This window comes from Microchirus variegatus, assembly GCF_963457635.1.
Source record: "Microchirus variegatus genome assembly, chromosome: 14".
Lineage (NCBI taxonomy): Eukaryota > Metazoa > Chordata > Actinopteri > Pleuronectiformes > Soleidae > Microchirus > Microchirus variegatus.
Window position 1 is genome coordinate 23,745,172 of NC_139815.1, and position 14,607 is coordinate 23,759,778.

Genomic DNA, 14,607 nt, shown 5'->3' on the forward strand with positions numbered 1-14,607 from the left:
AAACACGTGCATGCACACAACAAGCCTCTGGCAGCCTCTGCTGGTCGTATTGGCAAGTGCAAGTGTGGAAGCACAAACAAACAAAGAGACAATACTTCACTCCCACTCTGATTACCAAACCAAAACATAAACAGAGTCGACAGCCAGCAGATAAAAATGAATTTTGGGAAATAACTGGTACCAGTATGTCAATAAACCAAGCTTCCTTGGCTATTTTACACACTTAATATAATAACTTCCGCATTTCAGAAAAACAAAAAAAGGTACTAAAAACAAGTGTTAAATACATGCGACTCTTTATTTACAAACTGCATCTTTAGGTAACAAGATCACTTTTGATTACATAAAACTGGTAACTGACTTAAAAAGAGTCAAATTTTTAAGCAGTGTGAAAAAGAAAAGAAAAATAATGGAAAAGTGTCTTTAAAAACTAATTAACAAGAGAGCATAATATTTACTTCTGTGAAAAATATATATCTATTTGTCAAAAAACGTGGGCTATGTTTGTAAAGGAGTATAAAGACAGTGTAAGTTCCTTTTCTGTGATCTTACCCTCAGATAAATCATGGTAATATTTGATTAATAAAAAAGCAGAAATGGATCTGCACCTTTCTTTCAGGACCTCCTCTTATACGCAAAGAGGTGTTGGAAGCATAAAAATTTAAACCAAATATATAGTTACAGTATATAGTTAATACATTTTGCTGCAGTTTACACCTCCATGTCTTTTTTATACAAAATGTACATTATATATAAGTTGTCATTCCATTACAAAATGGATGGCTTATAAAACAGTATACAACTACAGTTATATATATATGTGTAGACTTCTTTTTTATTTGTATTTTTTTTTTTTTTTTTTTTTTTACATCAACTCTTAGTCTAACGTGTCAAAATGATTGATGACAGCTTGTTATAAATGTAGATTTCCGCATTTTTTTAATTTGCTGTGCTCTACTTTCTATGCCAATGGCTTCTTCTAAGTGGTGTATACTCACTGGTTATAATCTGATAATTAACTATTTAAACTTTTTTTTAGAAATCTATGAAAAAGGCCCATAAAAGTGGGCTTGTAACTACAAAAGCTACAAAGGCGAGGAGTAGCATGATGTGATGTCCCAGACGAGTCATTGTTCTTTGTTATTAAGGTTATGATTCCCCTGCTGGGCAGCAGCGATGCAGCCTGTAAACTTTACCGCTGTCCCACTGTTCGCCTGTTGTCACTTTTACACCACAAGCCCTCAAACGTCCTCAAGACGAGACAAGCGACAGGTCGCCGAGTAAAATCTCTGCGTGGCTGCAAGGTGGAGCCAGTTCAATCGTTCTGCTGCTACTTTGAGCTGGAGGCATCTTCTTCTTATCATTATTATTGTTTTTAGTGTTTTTTTTATCCTTTCTTTTTCTCTTAAAAACCAGCCCAGACAGGGACGAATCATTGGCAGGCCTGCTGCACTTGATTTATTAGCTCTCCAAAGCGATCAAATAGCCCCTCTACCCAGGCTCCGTTCTGCAGACACTTGTGTACAGTCTCCTCCTGACCCAGATCTCCTGCCTGCACACGGAGAGATGCGATCTGCCAGGGCAGAACCACAGGACAGGAGGGTTAAGCATTTATCTTTTAATACAACAAAGACAGAGCACAAAGGGGTTAAATCCAAGTTACACAAATAGTTGTTTCCACGAGACATTTGCAGTAAATGAATCACAGCCTCATCAGCGTAAATAATGACTGAGGTCTTACTCGTGGACAAGACGCACACTAAAGACATAACTAAACCAGTGAAACAGTAGTAATTTTTAGTTTCCTTGAACTGATTCAGTGACTCTTGGACAATTATGACTAGAGATAGACCGATATGGTTAGGGCTATTTTTTTAGGGCCGATACTGATACCGATTATTGGCAGTCAAAGAGGCCGATAATCAATATTTGGAGCCGATATTCATTTGCAGTAAAAGTGAATATATTGGGAGTCAAAATTTTAAATACAATAATAAATAAATAAATTGATCTCTTATCGGCCGTTGGACAAAAAAAATAGCAGATGCCCATACGCCTCAAAATGCAGAATATTGGCCCGGCCAATAATCGGTCTATCCCTAATCATGACCTGAATGAACGAGAAACTACACAGCCGTAACTTTTGTGAGGTTCTTTTTGTAGCCTGTGTTGTGTTGGAAGGCGGTCGTTTGTTTGTTGATGTTTGCTGATTCTTTTCCGACGCAAAACTACAACTCATTCATTACTTACTGCTTTGGTAACAACAGTGGATGGAAGTCAGCCACTGAGGTATACAGGAGTGTGCATAACGTCTCATCCCTTCATTTTTTGCAAAAACATAAAAAACAATTCACATGATGGTCTACAGGCCACTGAAGGCAACTGAGGAGGTGTGTAAGACCAGTTTCACACTTGGAGTGCAGGTCTGCTGCGTCTCACACAGCTCTGTGTTCTAACCAGGTGTGTCCCTGTAGCTTCTGCAATGTTTTATATCATTTTACTTTAAAATTTTTTTAATAAATCATAATTTGAAATACTCAAAATACTCCTCTGTATTCAACTCAATACTGGGACTAAACCATACTTTAAGGGAAAAACTAAATACTATTTACTAAAGCGTAAATACAATCATTGCACATATTGGATAAACATATACACAGGACATATATTATCTATTTATCCAATTTTATATCCCACATTGCACTAAATGCCTTGTACTTTTTACGCTATATTTATATTTATGTTGTGTGGACACTCCGTTGCTGCTGAAAATGTTGTCGTACATTGTGCAATGACAATAAAAGGAGTCTGATTCTGCAGTATGAAAAGTGTATCCGTCAGTGCTGTCCGCCTGTATTTCGGAAAAATAATACACTAGAACACTGCGAGTGTTTTGACTGAAACATGAACAAGATGTGCTGTACCAGTGAAGAGAGATCATTTTCACTGTTTATTTTTGCTGTGCTATTCATTAAATGTCACCGAGAAAAGGATCTCTTTATTGTCATTGTGCGACCGATATTGCGCAACGACATTACGACGTCGGATTGACGACGGCTGATCAGAGCAACTGAGCGCGCCGCTAAATGGACCACGTGCATTTTTACCTTATTAAAGCATCAATAATCTGTCACACAAAGCTTCTATATGCAGTAGCTGCAAAGTAACACTCACCTCGTCCTTACACATGAGGTATGTGTGGTACTTGTAATGCTGCAAAGAGTGGTACAGAGAGAACCACTGGGTTTTCTGCTGGTCCACTGTGTACTCCTAAAAAAAGGGGAAAATAAAAGTCTGAGAAACCATGCTTTAAAAATCAGTCAAGTAAGTACAGACACTGAAACAGGAAAAAGGGACAGTGAGTTGAACACAATATAGAGAGCGGGACAAATGGTGGAACTGCACCACCTGCTGACAGAAAAGCACAACACTGACGTGTTCACATCTGGTATTAAAGGAGAAGGTAAAGCTTAAAGTGTAGTTATACGAGGTATTTGCATAACAACACACCAGAGTTGTTGGATCCACTGCTGTCTTCATTAGTAAGTTCTAAGTAAGTTATTTTGTGACCACAGTGATTGAAATCATTCATTCTCATTCACCTCAGCGACACAAACGTACCCATCAAGGCAGCTCCTGCGTGCCTACAAGCTAACAATGTTGACATTCTCTATGGACTTTGGTGCAAGACAATAAGTGTTTTAGAAATGTCAGTTTCTAGCTGGAAAAGGCTGTTAAACAGCAAGAAAAAAGCAGCAAACATTCTTAAGATATCTTAGACTTAAACAGGTGCAGATTTTATTCAATGCCTGCTGGCAGCATGATCATATAACAACGCTAAAACTCTCCCTTTAAAATCCAAAAAAGAGGCACGTCCAGACGCACTCTAATGCCAGATACAAATTGACATCCCGGGAGCGGTACACTTGTGATGAGAGCACATGAGACGCATTAATCTCAGCTCTAAAATCTTACTTGTGGCACTTTGTTGTTCATCTTGAAGGGCTTCATGGTCTTCTTGTTGTAGGCCTTCCCACTGAGACGCACCTTGAAGGCTGGCGTTTCTCCATCCTTCTTCAGTTCAGTCACCACTGAGATCTCTGGGAAGCCGTCTAAAGCCGTCTGAAGGTCCAGATAAAAAATTTTTTTTAAAAAGTTACTAAGCTTCAAACGTCATCATCTTTAAATCCTTACAGATAAAGATGCTCATTTAGCTGTAAAGTCCTTTTTGGTTCCGTTTCCGCTGCATCTAAAACTACGTAGGATGAAACATTTTGGAAGCATTTGAAACAAAAGAAAGAAACGACTCGATTTAAATGTTATCTTGTCCAACTGAGATCCTTTGAGAAACCTTTCAAATGTTATTAAATAGTTACTTTACTGTTGTGCAGACACACCCACCTTTAGGACTTGACCAATGTGCAGTTTGTGAAGCAGACGTTTCTTGTTGTCAGTGATCATCCCGTCCACTCGTTTCATATGTGGCAACAGCAACTCGTCTAAAATGTGATTCAGATTCAGAAGTCAGATTTCAGCCCTAATATGATCGTTAGGCTCCTCGAAATGAGAGCAGCTAATTTTCCAAAAAAAAAAGTAAATCCCCTCACCATTTGCCCTCTCGAGTGCCGTCATTACATCTTCATCCAAGGCAACGCTGATGAGGAGTTCCACAAAACTCTTGAACGTCTCCTTCATGTTCCGTGTGTTGAGGAACCGCGAAGCAGACGGCACTGAAGAGTTCAAATCTGGGAGCGAGTGACAGAGAATTCAAAGCGTCAGACAGCAGTTACACTGAACTGACATCAACTGCACCGCCTGCTGGAAAATATTAAAAGAAGAATATACTGTATATATTCAAACCGATGCTTCTTCCACACGCATCTTTTGTATTAAACTACATCAAAACAACACAACGCATTAAACCCAATAAAAAAGGACTTCTAGTTAACTGTTACTGTTGACTGATTGAGAGACCCCTAGCAGCAGAATTCACATATTGTGTGTTTAATGAGGAAGTCAAAAGGCTTCTTTACCACCATCTTCACCACCTTCCTCCGCAGATGATCCTGAGGCGGTCGGTGAGAACTCCTCCTTCCATTTCCTCCTCTTCTTGGGCGGTGGCTCAGCCCTCGTCTTCAGGTGTTTAGGTCGGGGCTTTTGACTCTGGGCGACTGACGAAGGGTTGGCTGTCAAACCCAGCAGAGTCTTCACCTGAACCCCCCTAAGTGGCAAGCGTCAAAAGAGTTACACCACTGACGTTGTGTATAACGCAAAATGTGCCAATTAGTCCATCAGCGTACCTTAGCGAGTTCATGGGCTTGCAACGCGGCTTCCGACTACAAACTCGTACATACTCCCTTTTGTTGACAGTGTCCAAGAACTTCACGTATACCCGATGGTACATGGTCTTCGCATCGCCAAAGTATCCAAGATACTACACACACAAAAAATAAAAACATAACTTTTTTGACAATTAAAGGTGCATTATGTAATAAAGCTAAAGCAACTGGCCATAAAATCCTCCTAATATGTCACAGAGACTCAGGAATAATGTTCATATAACAAACTGAACTCACCAACAACAACAGTGCAGCCAAAATATTTGCATTAAAAAAAATCTTTTGCAGACCGCAAATCATGTTTATGTTTTGAAATCATGTTTTGGCGTGTGCCGCCACCTACTGCCATCTACCAATCGTTGCAGTAAGTAGAGTCTCAGCTGCATAGCACCCACAGGTTGCCTGTTACGTGTGAGCTGCAATGGCGGAGAAAACAAAACCTGAAAGACCTCGGTATTTTTGAATTGAATTTGAGTGTAGAAAACCTTTGAAACCCCTTGTGCAATGATGTTGGCACAGCTGAAAACAGTTTTGTTAGTTCTTTGACGAAAGCAAAGTTTGAAGGGCAAAATGATTATTTCTAATCTGGCCAAAAACATTGGCCAGATTAGAAATAATCATTTTGCCCTTGTCTTGCCAATTTTACCATTCATTTTACAACTCTTTTGATGAATAAAAGTGTGACTTTTAATGGAAAACACAAAAAAATTGTATGGGTGACCCCAAACTTTTGAACAGTAGTGTAGGTATTGACTCGTTTTCCTTTACTTACACTGTTTGTGGCTGAGAAGACTCTCTTTCCATCTCTGGTTTCAGGCACAAATTTCTGCAGCAGAGCCTTCTGGACTTTCCAGATGGCTGGAGGCTCAATCCCCGTTCTCATCGTCACCTGGACAGACGCACAGAAGATGCTTCAGTACGTTGCTCATGTGTTTTTGTGCATGAACAAACATTTCGGGTTTTTTTTTTAAACAGCAACAGAACAACAGCGGCATAGTACCTTTAAGTTTTCAATATCCTCATTCCTGACAACAAACTCGTCTCTCTCCCGGTACATTCCCTCCCCTCCGCTGTCAGACAGCTCCTCGTCAGTCTGTCCCTCGATGGCCACACTCATCAGCTGCAAAGCCATCTGGCCTAGCGCGATCTCTTTGGAGTTGTCTTTGGAAGCAAACGCGGAGCCTCCTGTGACCGTGACTGTGGCTGTTGTTTGTGGATTATTGATCACCTGTGGGAAACATGGCTCTTTGACAGCATGTGGCACGTTGGCAACTTGGTCTCGTTTCATCATCGAACCAGGGATTTGGTTATCTGGAGAAGGGTTGTAGATACAGCAGTATACGGTATGAATGTGTTGGATGAAAAACAAATTCATTTCGCACATGTACATAGTAAATCAGACAGCAAAGACAGAAAAAGGGTTATAGGAAACACATGTCTGTTGTATTATTTTCTTTAAAAACAACTACTATGCAGCCAATCATAAAATTAGCCTTTTGAGTTTAGAACAAACGCAAATAGACAATTAGTGCAAATATACTGCTGATACTGTTTGAGGTCTGGACAACCTGTTTTTCCATTTTTAGATAATGACTCACAAGTTTCAACAACTGTAGGATAACACTATCTGTGTGTTGTTACCTGTCCTGGTTTTCCTTTCCGGTGCCTCATCCAGAGCTGAGAGAGCAGAGCTGATGCTGTTCCTCAGGGCCTGGTTCTTCCCAGTGTTCTCCTCTTCATCTGAGCTGAATGTCGGCAGCGTCTCCAAGTTCTTCTGCAGGTCTTCGTCCAGACGTTTCTGCTGAGAACTCGCTCCTTGACACTCCTGGGAAATCAAGGGCCCTGGCAGAGGGCTCTGCAGTTTGGGCGGCAAAGAAGGCAAAGGACACGGTGGAGGTCTGGACGGACTGATCAGCTTCTTGGGTCGATTAATAGTTCGCGTGGGACTTGGAGAGTACTGCTGTTTGGGGCCAGACTTGATGAAGTCTAGGAAGGAGCCGATGAAGCCGGTTTTGACCTCTGGCTGTTTCTCTTCCACTTCACGGATCTTCTGCCTCATTCTCTCTTGCTGTGGACAACCATCATATACACTGTGTGACGCAGACGGCGAGCCGATGTCACTGCCCCTGGAGTTTAGCCGTTTTAGTTGCGTGCTGCGCTTGGCTGCTCTGGCCTGTCCACCGTCCTCTTCAATAGCACCTGGTTTGGTCAAGGACTTGGAGCGAGCCTTTTTTTTGGGAAAGTCTTCTCCATCAGGGCTCTCCATAAGGCTGTCCTCTGTTTTAATACACTTGGCATTCACTTTGCCTCTGCTCTGCAGACCTGAGGGGTCATACACCTGCCCAGCTAAGTGATAATCATTCTCAGAGCGTCCTCCATCTCCATTTGTGTTGATTTCAGAACTGCTGCTGTGGTGGCCAGACTGACCCTGATGGTCTGTGGCCATCTGAGGTCCATTTAGCGTCATGACCAACGTGTGGGAGTTGGTGTTGGTGATGATTTGCTGTGGAGATGAGAAGTTAGGCGAGATGTTGCTTATGTCCACCGTTTGGAAGTGCCCTTTCGAATCCACAGGAGTTGCCATCGCAGCCATTTCAGCCTCAGCAGAAGATGTTACTTTGACAAAGTCTTGCGGTGTGACGCCACAGGCCGCGACCGTGGCTGCCAGAATGTCATCAACATTTGACAAAATGTTTCTGTCGTCTGCGAGTAGCATGGATTCGGGAAAGCAAATGGAGTTGAGAGCAAAGTGGTTCTTGGCGTCATTTGACTGCTGATTTGCCGAGTGACTGTAATGGTGTTTAGAGGAATCCGGGCATCCTGAGCTCTGTTCAGACACTACTGCACCCTGCTGACTGTGGGTCTCAGTTGCAGTGGGACCGAGTAATTCCCGATCCATCTGAAGATACTGGACATTAGCAGGGCCCAGACCTTGTGGCGGTTGACTACTTTGCACTGACACCACCTTTGAAGGGTTTTGACCATGGTGAACAATGGGCTGCTGTAGCAGAATCATCTGACTGGGCTCAAGGAGAACCTGAGTGCTTGGGACGGTGATAAACTGAGTGTGGGGTGCCAAGGTCTGGCTCTGGGACTGATTGTGATTCTGGTGGTTTTGTTGATGCGGCTCAGGCGATTTGAGCTGGAGATGGTGCTGCTTGAGCTGCTCTGAGCTCAGAGGTACATGTGAAGATATAATATTGGAGTTTGCAGGTTTTATGCTTGCAATATCCAGACCATTAGCACCACTTAGATGAATATGCTGTTGGCTCAGCAAACCCATTCTTTCATCCTTTACTTGTTCTGTCTGTGCATGAGCCAGCCCCATGAGGTGGTCATCAGAACGCGAATTGCTTCGGATAACACTTTGCGTTTTGTGATGCTCTTCCATTTTCGAAACAACATAGATGACATTGTGTGACGCCAGGTTATTATCTGCTGCAGAGCCCTCCATGGACGCCTGCTGGAGAGCCTCTAGGTCCTGCATGGGAAGCTCCTCCAGTTTGTGTTTGCTATATGTTGGCTTTATGTCCTGTATTGAAGATCTGACATTGTTTCGTAAGGTGTGAGCAGCCGAAGAGTAGGTAGGCTGTGGTGCAGGGAAAACATATTTTTGGGGCTGTGTCTGTTGCAGTGTATCATGTGGTTTGCCTCCAACTGGGGCTTGCATGAGGTTGTAGTTCTGTGCAGAATTGGATGCAGGCAAAGTCCGAACACACGTGGGCGGGTAAGCAGAGTCGAGGGATTGGTTAAGGGATTGTCCTGTGGCATAGCTCTGAGATTGAGTCACTGACGCTTGCCCCTGTGATTGAGACGTAAATGTCACATTTGGAGGACCCTGAGAGTGGGATGTGGGGTAACTGTTGGAGAGATTCCCCTGACACAAGCCCTGGACTTGGGCTCTGTACTGGACCTCCTGCTCCTGGCTCAGGCCAGAGCTGGTGGAGTAGACAAGAGTTTGACTAACAGTGGCCGACTGGCTAGAGAGAGAAGGCAGAGACTTATAAAGGGACAGCTTGTCTGAGGTGGAACTAGAGGGTGAAGACTGTGTGTGAGGGGTGACATAGGTTTGGGACAGACTGCTGGACATTAGGCTTGGCAGGTGGAGGGAGTGCTGATTAGAAATCACTGAATTATGATTCTGTTGTGGGGAGGAATAGCGTTCAGGAGACGCTCCTGTTATGATCTGAGTGTGACTGCCACTCTCTTCACCCCCAGATGGATGTGGAGGTAGTTTGGCAGGGCAGTCTTTAGCCTTTGGCACTGAAGTGGTCGAATATGTTTGAGTAACTGAGTCTGTTTTGGATTGTGGAGCACCGTTGACTCCTTGAGATGAGTCTATTCCTGTGGAAGGGCTACAAGATACTGGAGTCTGATGGGAGGGGTCCTGTTGGTAGGATACATCAGCTTCACCGCCAGAGCCAAAGTACCCAGGTAAGGAGTGCTCTGAATTGGGCATCTGCTCTGAGGCTGTGTGGCTACTAGAAGGCCTCTGGTGGTGTTTGATCACACTACATTCACGTTGAAGAGCTCTTTCAATAGAGCCGGAAAATACTGTCGCTGCGTAGGGCTGTGGGGCGCCGTGAGGGGCAGGCAAGGTAGAAGGGAGAAGACTGAACTGCGGTTGTAGGAGATGGGGGGCAGACTCTTGGGCTGAGCGGTAAGTGGAGGACTGGACAGGCAAAGTGGAGCCCAAAGCAGGGGCAGACAAATGATTGAAGGACAGGGCAGTGGGAAGCACAGTCTGACTAGATTTGAGATGCAAGAGAGGGTCGTGGAGAGAAAACAGGCCATTGGTGGAAGTGCTGAAGGCTGGATCCTGGAGAGCCAACGAAGGGTTGGTAGCATAACTCCTGGCGGGGTAGGCACCAGTGTGCTGATAGGTCGACAGTGAAGCAGGAGAGGGGAAAGTGGCAGCAGAAGGCAGGGCACCAGTCAAATACAGCTCTGTGGTGGAGGAGTTTGTACCTGTGTGGCATTGAAAAAAATCTGTATAAATGACATATTTTCCAAAAAATAAAATGACAGCATACAAGTAATTGTGATAAAGCTTTATGCCCATTTTACATAACTTATTTGTTAAAATAATTTTAAGACTAAATGGGTAGACGTGACCTCACCAGCAGGCCATGAAGGTGGTCTGAACGGCGAGAGCAGCGAAGCACTAACAGGACCAGCCTGAAGGCTTCTGGATTCCATGGCTGACAGGAAGCTCATGATTGAGGTCTCAGAACTGTTGCTGTTTGAGTCAAGTGTTCCTGATAAAGAGACGATCACAGAAACAGACAAATGATCTTATGACACAGGTAAATAAATGAAATCCCTAAATGTTACAGTGCTCAGTGACGGTTTTGTTTTAATTTGATATGGTTCAACATATCTGCCCAAATATAAGGGAGTGGAGCAGTAGGGTAGGTATTAGGGAGCACTTAATATGCAAGAAATGTCATTATTACAAGTGTGATAAGTCACAATTTTGATGGTAATTTCTGCATTTAAATATAGAATAGAATAGATATAATGTAATATTACAAAATGCATGTTCACTTAAATCTGGAGAACATGATTTCCTAACTGGGACATCCTGGTCGTAACACCATATTGCAACTCCAGTAATGTAGATATTACATATAATGTACATATTGGATACAACAATTTGTTCAGAAGTGACTCAAAGCTTTTGAAATGACATTATTGAATAATGTTTTCATTATACAACCCATATCTACTGATCGTCTCCATCACCAAGGTTTTTGGATTACTCCAAGTAATACATGAAAGATGCACAATAGCCACGTTTAATTCACTGCTGTTCTGAGTGAAGGCACAGAAAAAGCAAAAAGATCTGCAAGACTGGATGCCACTGCAAATAACAAAGAAGGGACGATAACTTACCTGCTGCAGCAGGAGGGTGTGATGTAGTGTAGGTGGGAAGCTGGTGAGTGGAGGCGTAGCTTTGCCGCTGAAGAACCTCTGTATCAAGATGTGCTGCACCATAACTGGGACTGAAGTAACACACAGGAGTGAACATGCATGAGCATTCTTCTTTACAAGCAGAGGGACACACAATTATGAATGAACATGTAAACAAGAAAACACTATAAAGTAATTATTTTTCACTCAAAGGAAATTGAAAAACAAATCACATATAATCAGACTCGGCTATAATGAATAAGAATAAGAAAAACAGTAAGAACCAAACCAACAATAACATTTATTTGTAGTACTTTTCAAAGCATAGTCATTTACATATAAATGATAAATAAAGTACCATAACAAAATAAAATGTGGCATAATGATGAAACAATAAAACAAGTTAAATCCTGCTTACTATAGGATAATAAGACAATGTGTTATTATTAATAAAATACTTATTCATAAAAGATGCGTTTTCAGAGTTGATATAAAAGCAAGCCTCAGATCATTGGGCAGGGAGTTCCACAGATGGGAGGCCCTGACCGCAAAAGCTTGGTCACCATTTATCATGAAGTGGGACAATGGAATCATTGGAAGATCCCTGTCCAAGGAGCTGAGGCTGCATGCAGGCTCACAGAGGAGGAACATATCAGGAATGTAGTTGGGAGCTAATCCATAAAGTCCTTAAAAAGTAATCAATTCTACAATTAATAGGTAACTAGTGAAGTGAGGCTAAAATAGCACTTATATTGTCATGTCTACTAGTCTTGGTGAAAAGCTGCATTTTAAACTAGCTGAAGGCGTAAATTATTCTGGCTTAGCCCTGAAGTTACAGAAATCAAAATAAGATTAAATTAAAGCATGGATAACGTTCTCCAGATTTGAACAATAATGAAAGGATTTAATCTTGGGAATAGTTCTGAAGTTACTGGACAACTTTTGAGTGTTTAGCCAACAGTCAAACATCTGTGGATGGAGAACATGGAGCCCAAAGGGAGTCATCTGCCTTCATTTCTGGTCCCTTCAAATGACACATGAACCAGTAATTTTCTCTTATGCAACGATGAACGATGTTAAGCAGTGAAAACGAAGCATATCGTACAACAACAAAAGCCCAATATGCACAATAGAGTGTGGTCCAAAGTCTGGGGCCACTTCCATATTCAAGAGAAAGGGAAGTTGTTAAGAAGGTGGAGGTGAAACATCCCAGATGACAAGTGACAACAACAGGTGGCAATTAAATAAAACATGCACATTGTCATTAATTCACTTTTGTTAAGATTTGCTGACACTTTATCAAATACTAACGAGCGATTCAAGCGTTTTACCCGACAGTTTAAGTTGCTTGCTGTGATCTACCAATGAATTAAACCCCCAATTATGTTTTTCCAAACTCCTCTCAGTCTTTGAATATCTGACATCTTTTTTCATGTCATCCAGGTTTATGCTCGTGTATATTTGTCTAATCTAATTAACAGCCACAAGTGATATTTAGATCACAACAAAGGTGACTTAATGGGTTTGTCCTCAACATGTAATAATCTCATTTTCCTGAGTAACCTCAACTGTAATTCATGAACCCAGTGGATTGGAGTTAACTTGACTGCTCCGGCTTTTAATGACTTAAAAGTCATTAAAAAGTGTGATTTGTGAGCACGACTTGAATTATTTTAATCTCTACTCTGGTGACTGACTATATTACATTGTGAAAACTGGTGCATCGTGTACCGGGCATAATATTGACAGGCAGCAGCCAAATTCAAATAGTCCTCAAGTCAAAGGTTAAAATATTCCAGATGAAAAGTCAGTCATTGATTTATGTATTTATTTATTTGTTGTAGCAAACAGTCCTTTACGCTAATCAATTTATTAAGGCTGTGACAATCTTAGCTTTTCTCAACCAGCATTCAGCACAGAAATGACATGATATTATGAAGATTATTAATCGCTGCTACCTGATCAGCATATGAAAACATTTTTGTTTGATAGGAAATTTGCTTTGGTCATGGAACAAGTGACTATTCTGTGTTTTGATTAAATGAAAATTCAACTTTTCTATCTTTTATCTTGGTGGTTTGAAAGGGATAAGTACTTCGCAGGTTCAAGCTAGCATTCTAAATGTAATACTCACAAACACAAACTTTGCCTTGGCCACAGTTGGAGCCTTGGAGTTATTACACTCACACACACCTTACTCACTTACTTGCAGCTGTTAGTTTATATAAAAATACCCTTACGTCCTGGAAGTTTTAAAACAAAAACCATAGCATAAATAACGCAAAGACTTAGACACGTCGCCTCAATAATATCAGTGGCCGCATTCCGGAGAATTGATAAGTGATTAGCTTTGGTAGCTAGCAGTTACCTATCTTTGTTTTGGCTTTGGTGAGCACCTGTGGGTCGAGGAAAAGTAGCCGACAAAAGTGGTCGTTTTTAACTAAGTAGTTGGTTAAAATGGTCACAGGCACAATACCACACGGCTTCTGCGGTTCGTAGTTAAGTGTCCGTGGCCACGCTGAGGTGGGGGAGACGGTGTGCTAACGTAAACTAGCAAGGTGGGAGACAGCAAGTGAGCTAAGAAAACACTGACAACTCCCATCAGATTTCCACGCAGACAACTACACGAAGACCCTGCACTTTTTTCTCTTAAGAGCAAAGACAGGCCCTTCCCGACATCACCGACATTTCCTCGTGAAGGCGACCCACCCTCTCTCCTTCATCTCTTACCTTGGTTTGATACTAGCTGTGCTGCGGTCGTAGGCCCAAGAAGCGACGGTCTGTGCTGGTGGAGCCAGCGAGTCCGCGAAGCTGGAAGTCGGGTACGTCCTGTCCATCATCCGGTGAAAGATCCACTTCCACGACGGAGCTTCGTGGAGCAGCGGGCACACATCGTAGCAGGGTCCGGGGTCCTAGCCACCGAGCGAGCGAGCAGAGTAGTCAAGTCTGTCCCGTCGTCGCAGCAGCAGCAGCAGCAATAGTTCGGCAATAGACACCTTGAGACTGGGGGATTTCTCTGATAAAAAAGATGCCCCTTTTTCGCTCCCTCTGAGCTTCCTCCGTTAATTTTTGTTCATCTCCCCGTCATACGGATCCGCGAAAGCCCTGCATGGTTTCACATACCCATGTTAATTTGGTTTCCCAGGATGCACCGCAGACTTTGGCTGCAAGTTTTCTACTTTTCCTCCCCTCCACCAAGAACGGCTGCGTTCACATTTGCAGGCTAAAGTGACTCATGTTCAATTTTTCCGTTGATGTGACTGTTTTTTTTGGTTGTTTTCTTTCAATTAATGAATTTATTTTTTGGTTCAGGGCTGTGTGAACACAGAAATCAAGTTGCCATTTTCTGATTAAC

At 42.4% G+C, this 14,607-nt stretch overlaps 1 protein-coding gene across 1 annotated transcript; it reads right to left on the reverse strand.

Annotated features, from left to right (window-relative positions):
• Positions 1-320: 320 nt before the first annotated feature.
• On the reverse strand, positions 321-14,315 carry qser1 (glutamine and serine rich 1). Its single transcript, XM_083900959.1, has 13 exons — positions 13,983-14,315; positions 11,235-11,344; positions 10,460-10,597; positions 6,981-10,307; positions 6,340-6,650; positions 6,112-6,228; positions 5,301-5,434; positions 5,034-5,221; positions 4,608-4,745; positions 4,402-4,499; positions 3,976-4,122; positions 3,175-3,270; positions 321-1,573 (listed from the first exon to the last, which is right to left on the reverse strand). The coding sequence occupies exons 1-13, from the start codon at positions 14,090-14,092 to the stop codon at positions 1,433-1,435; spliced, it is 5,055 nt and encodes a 1,684-aa protein (XP_083757085.1). The 5' UTR covers positions 14,093-14,315; the 3' UTR covers positions 321-1,432.
• Positions 14,316-14,607: the final 292 nt, after the last annotated feature.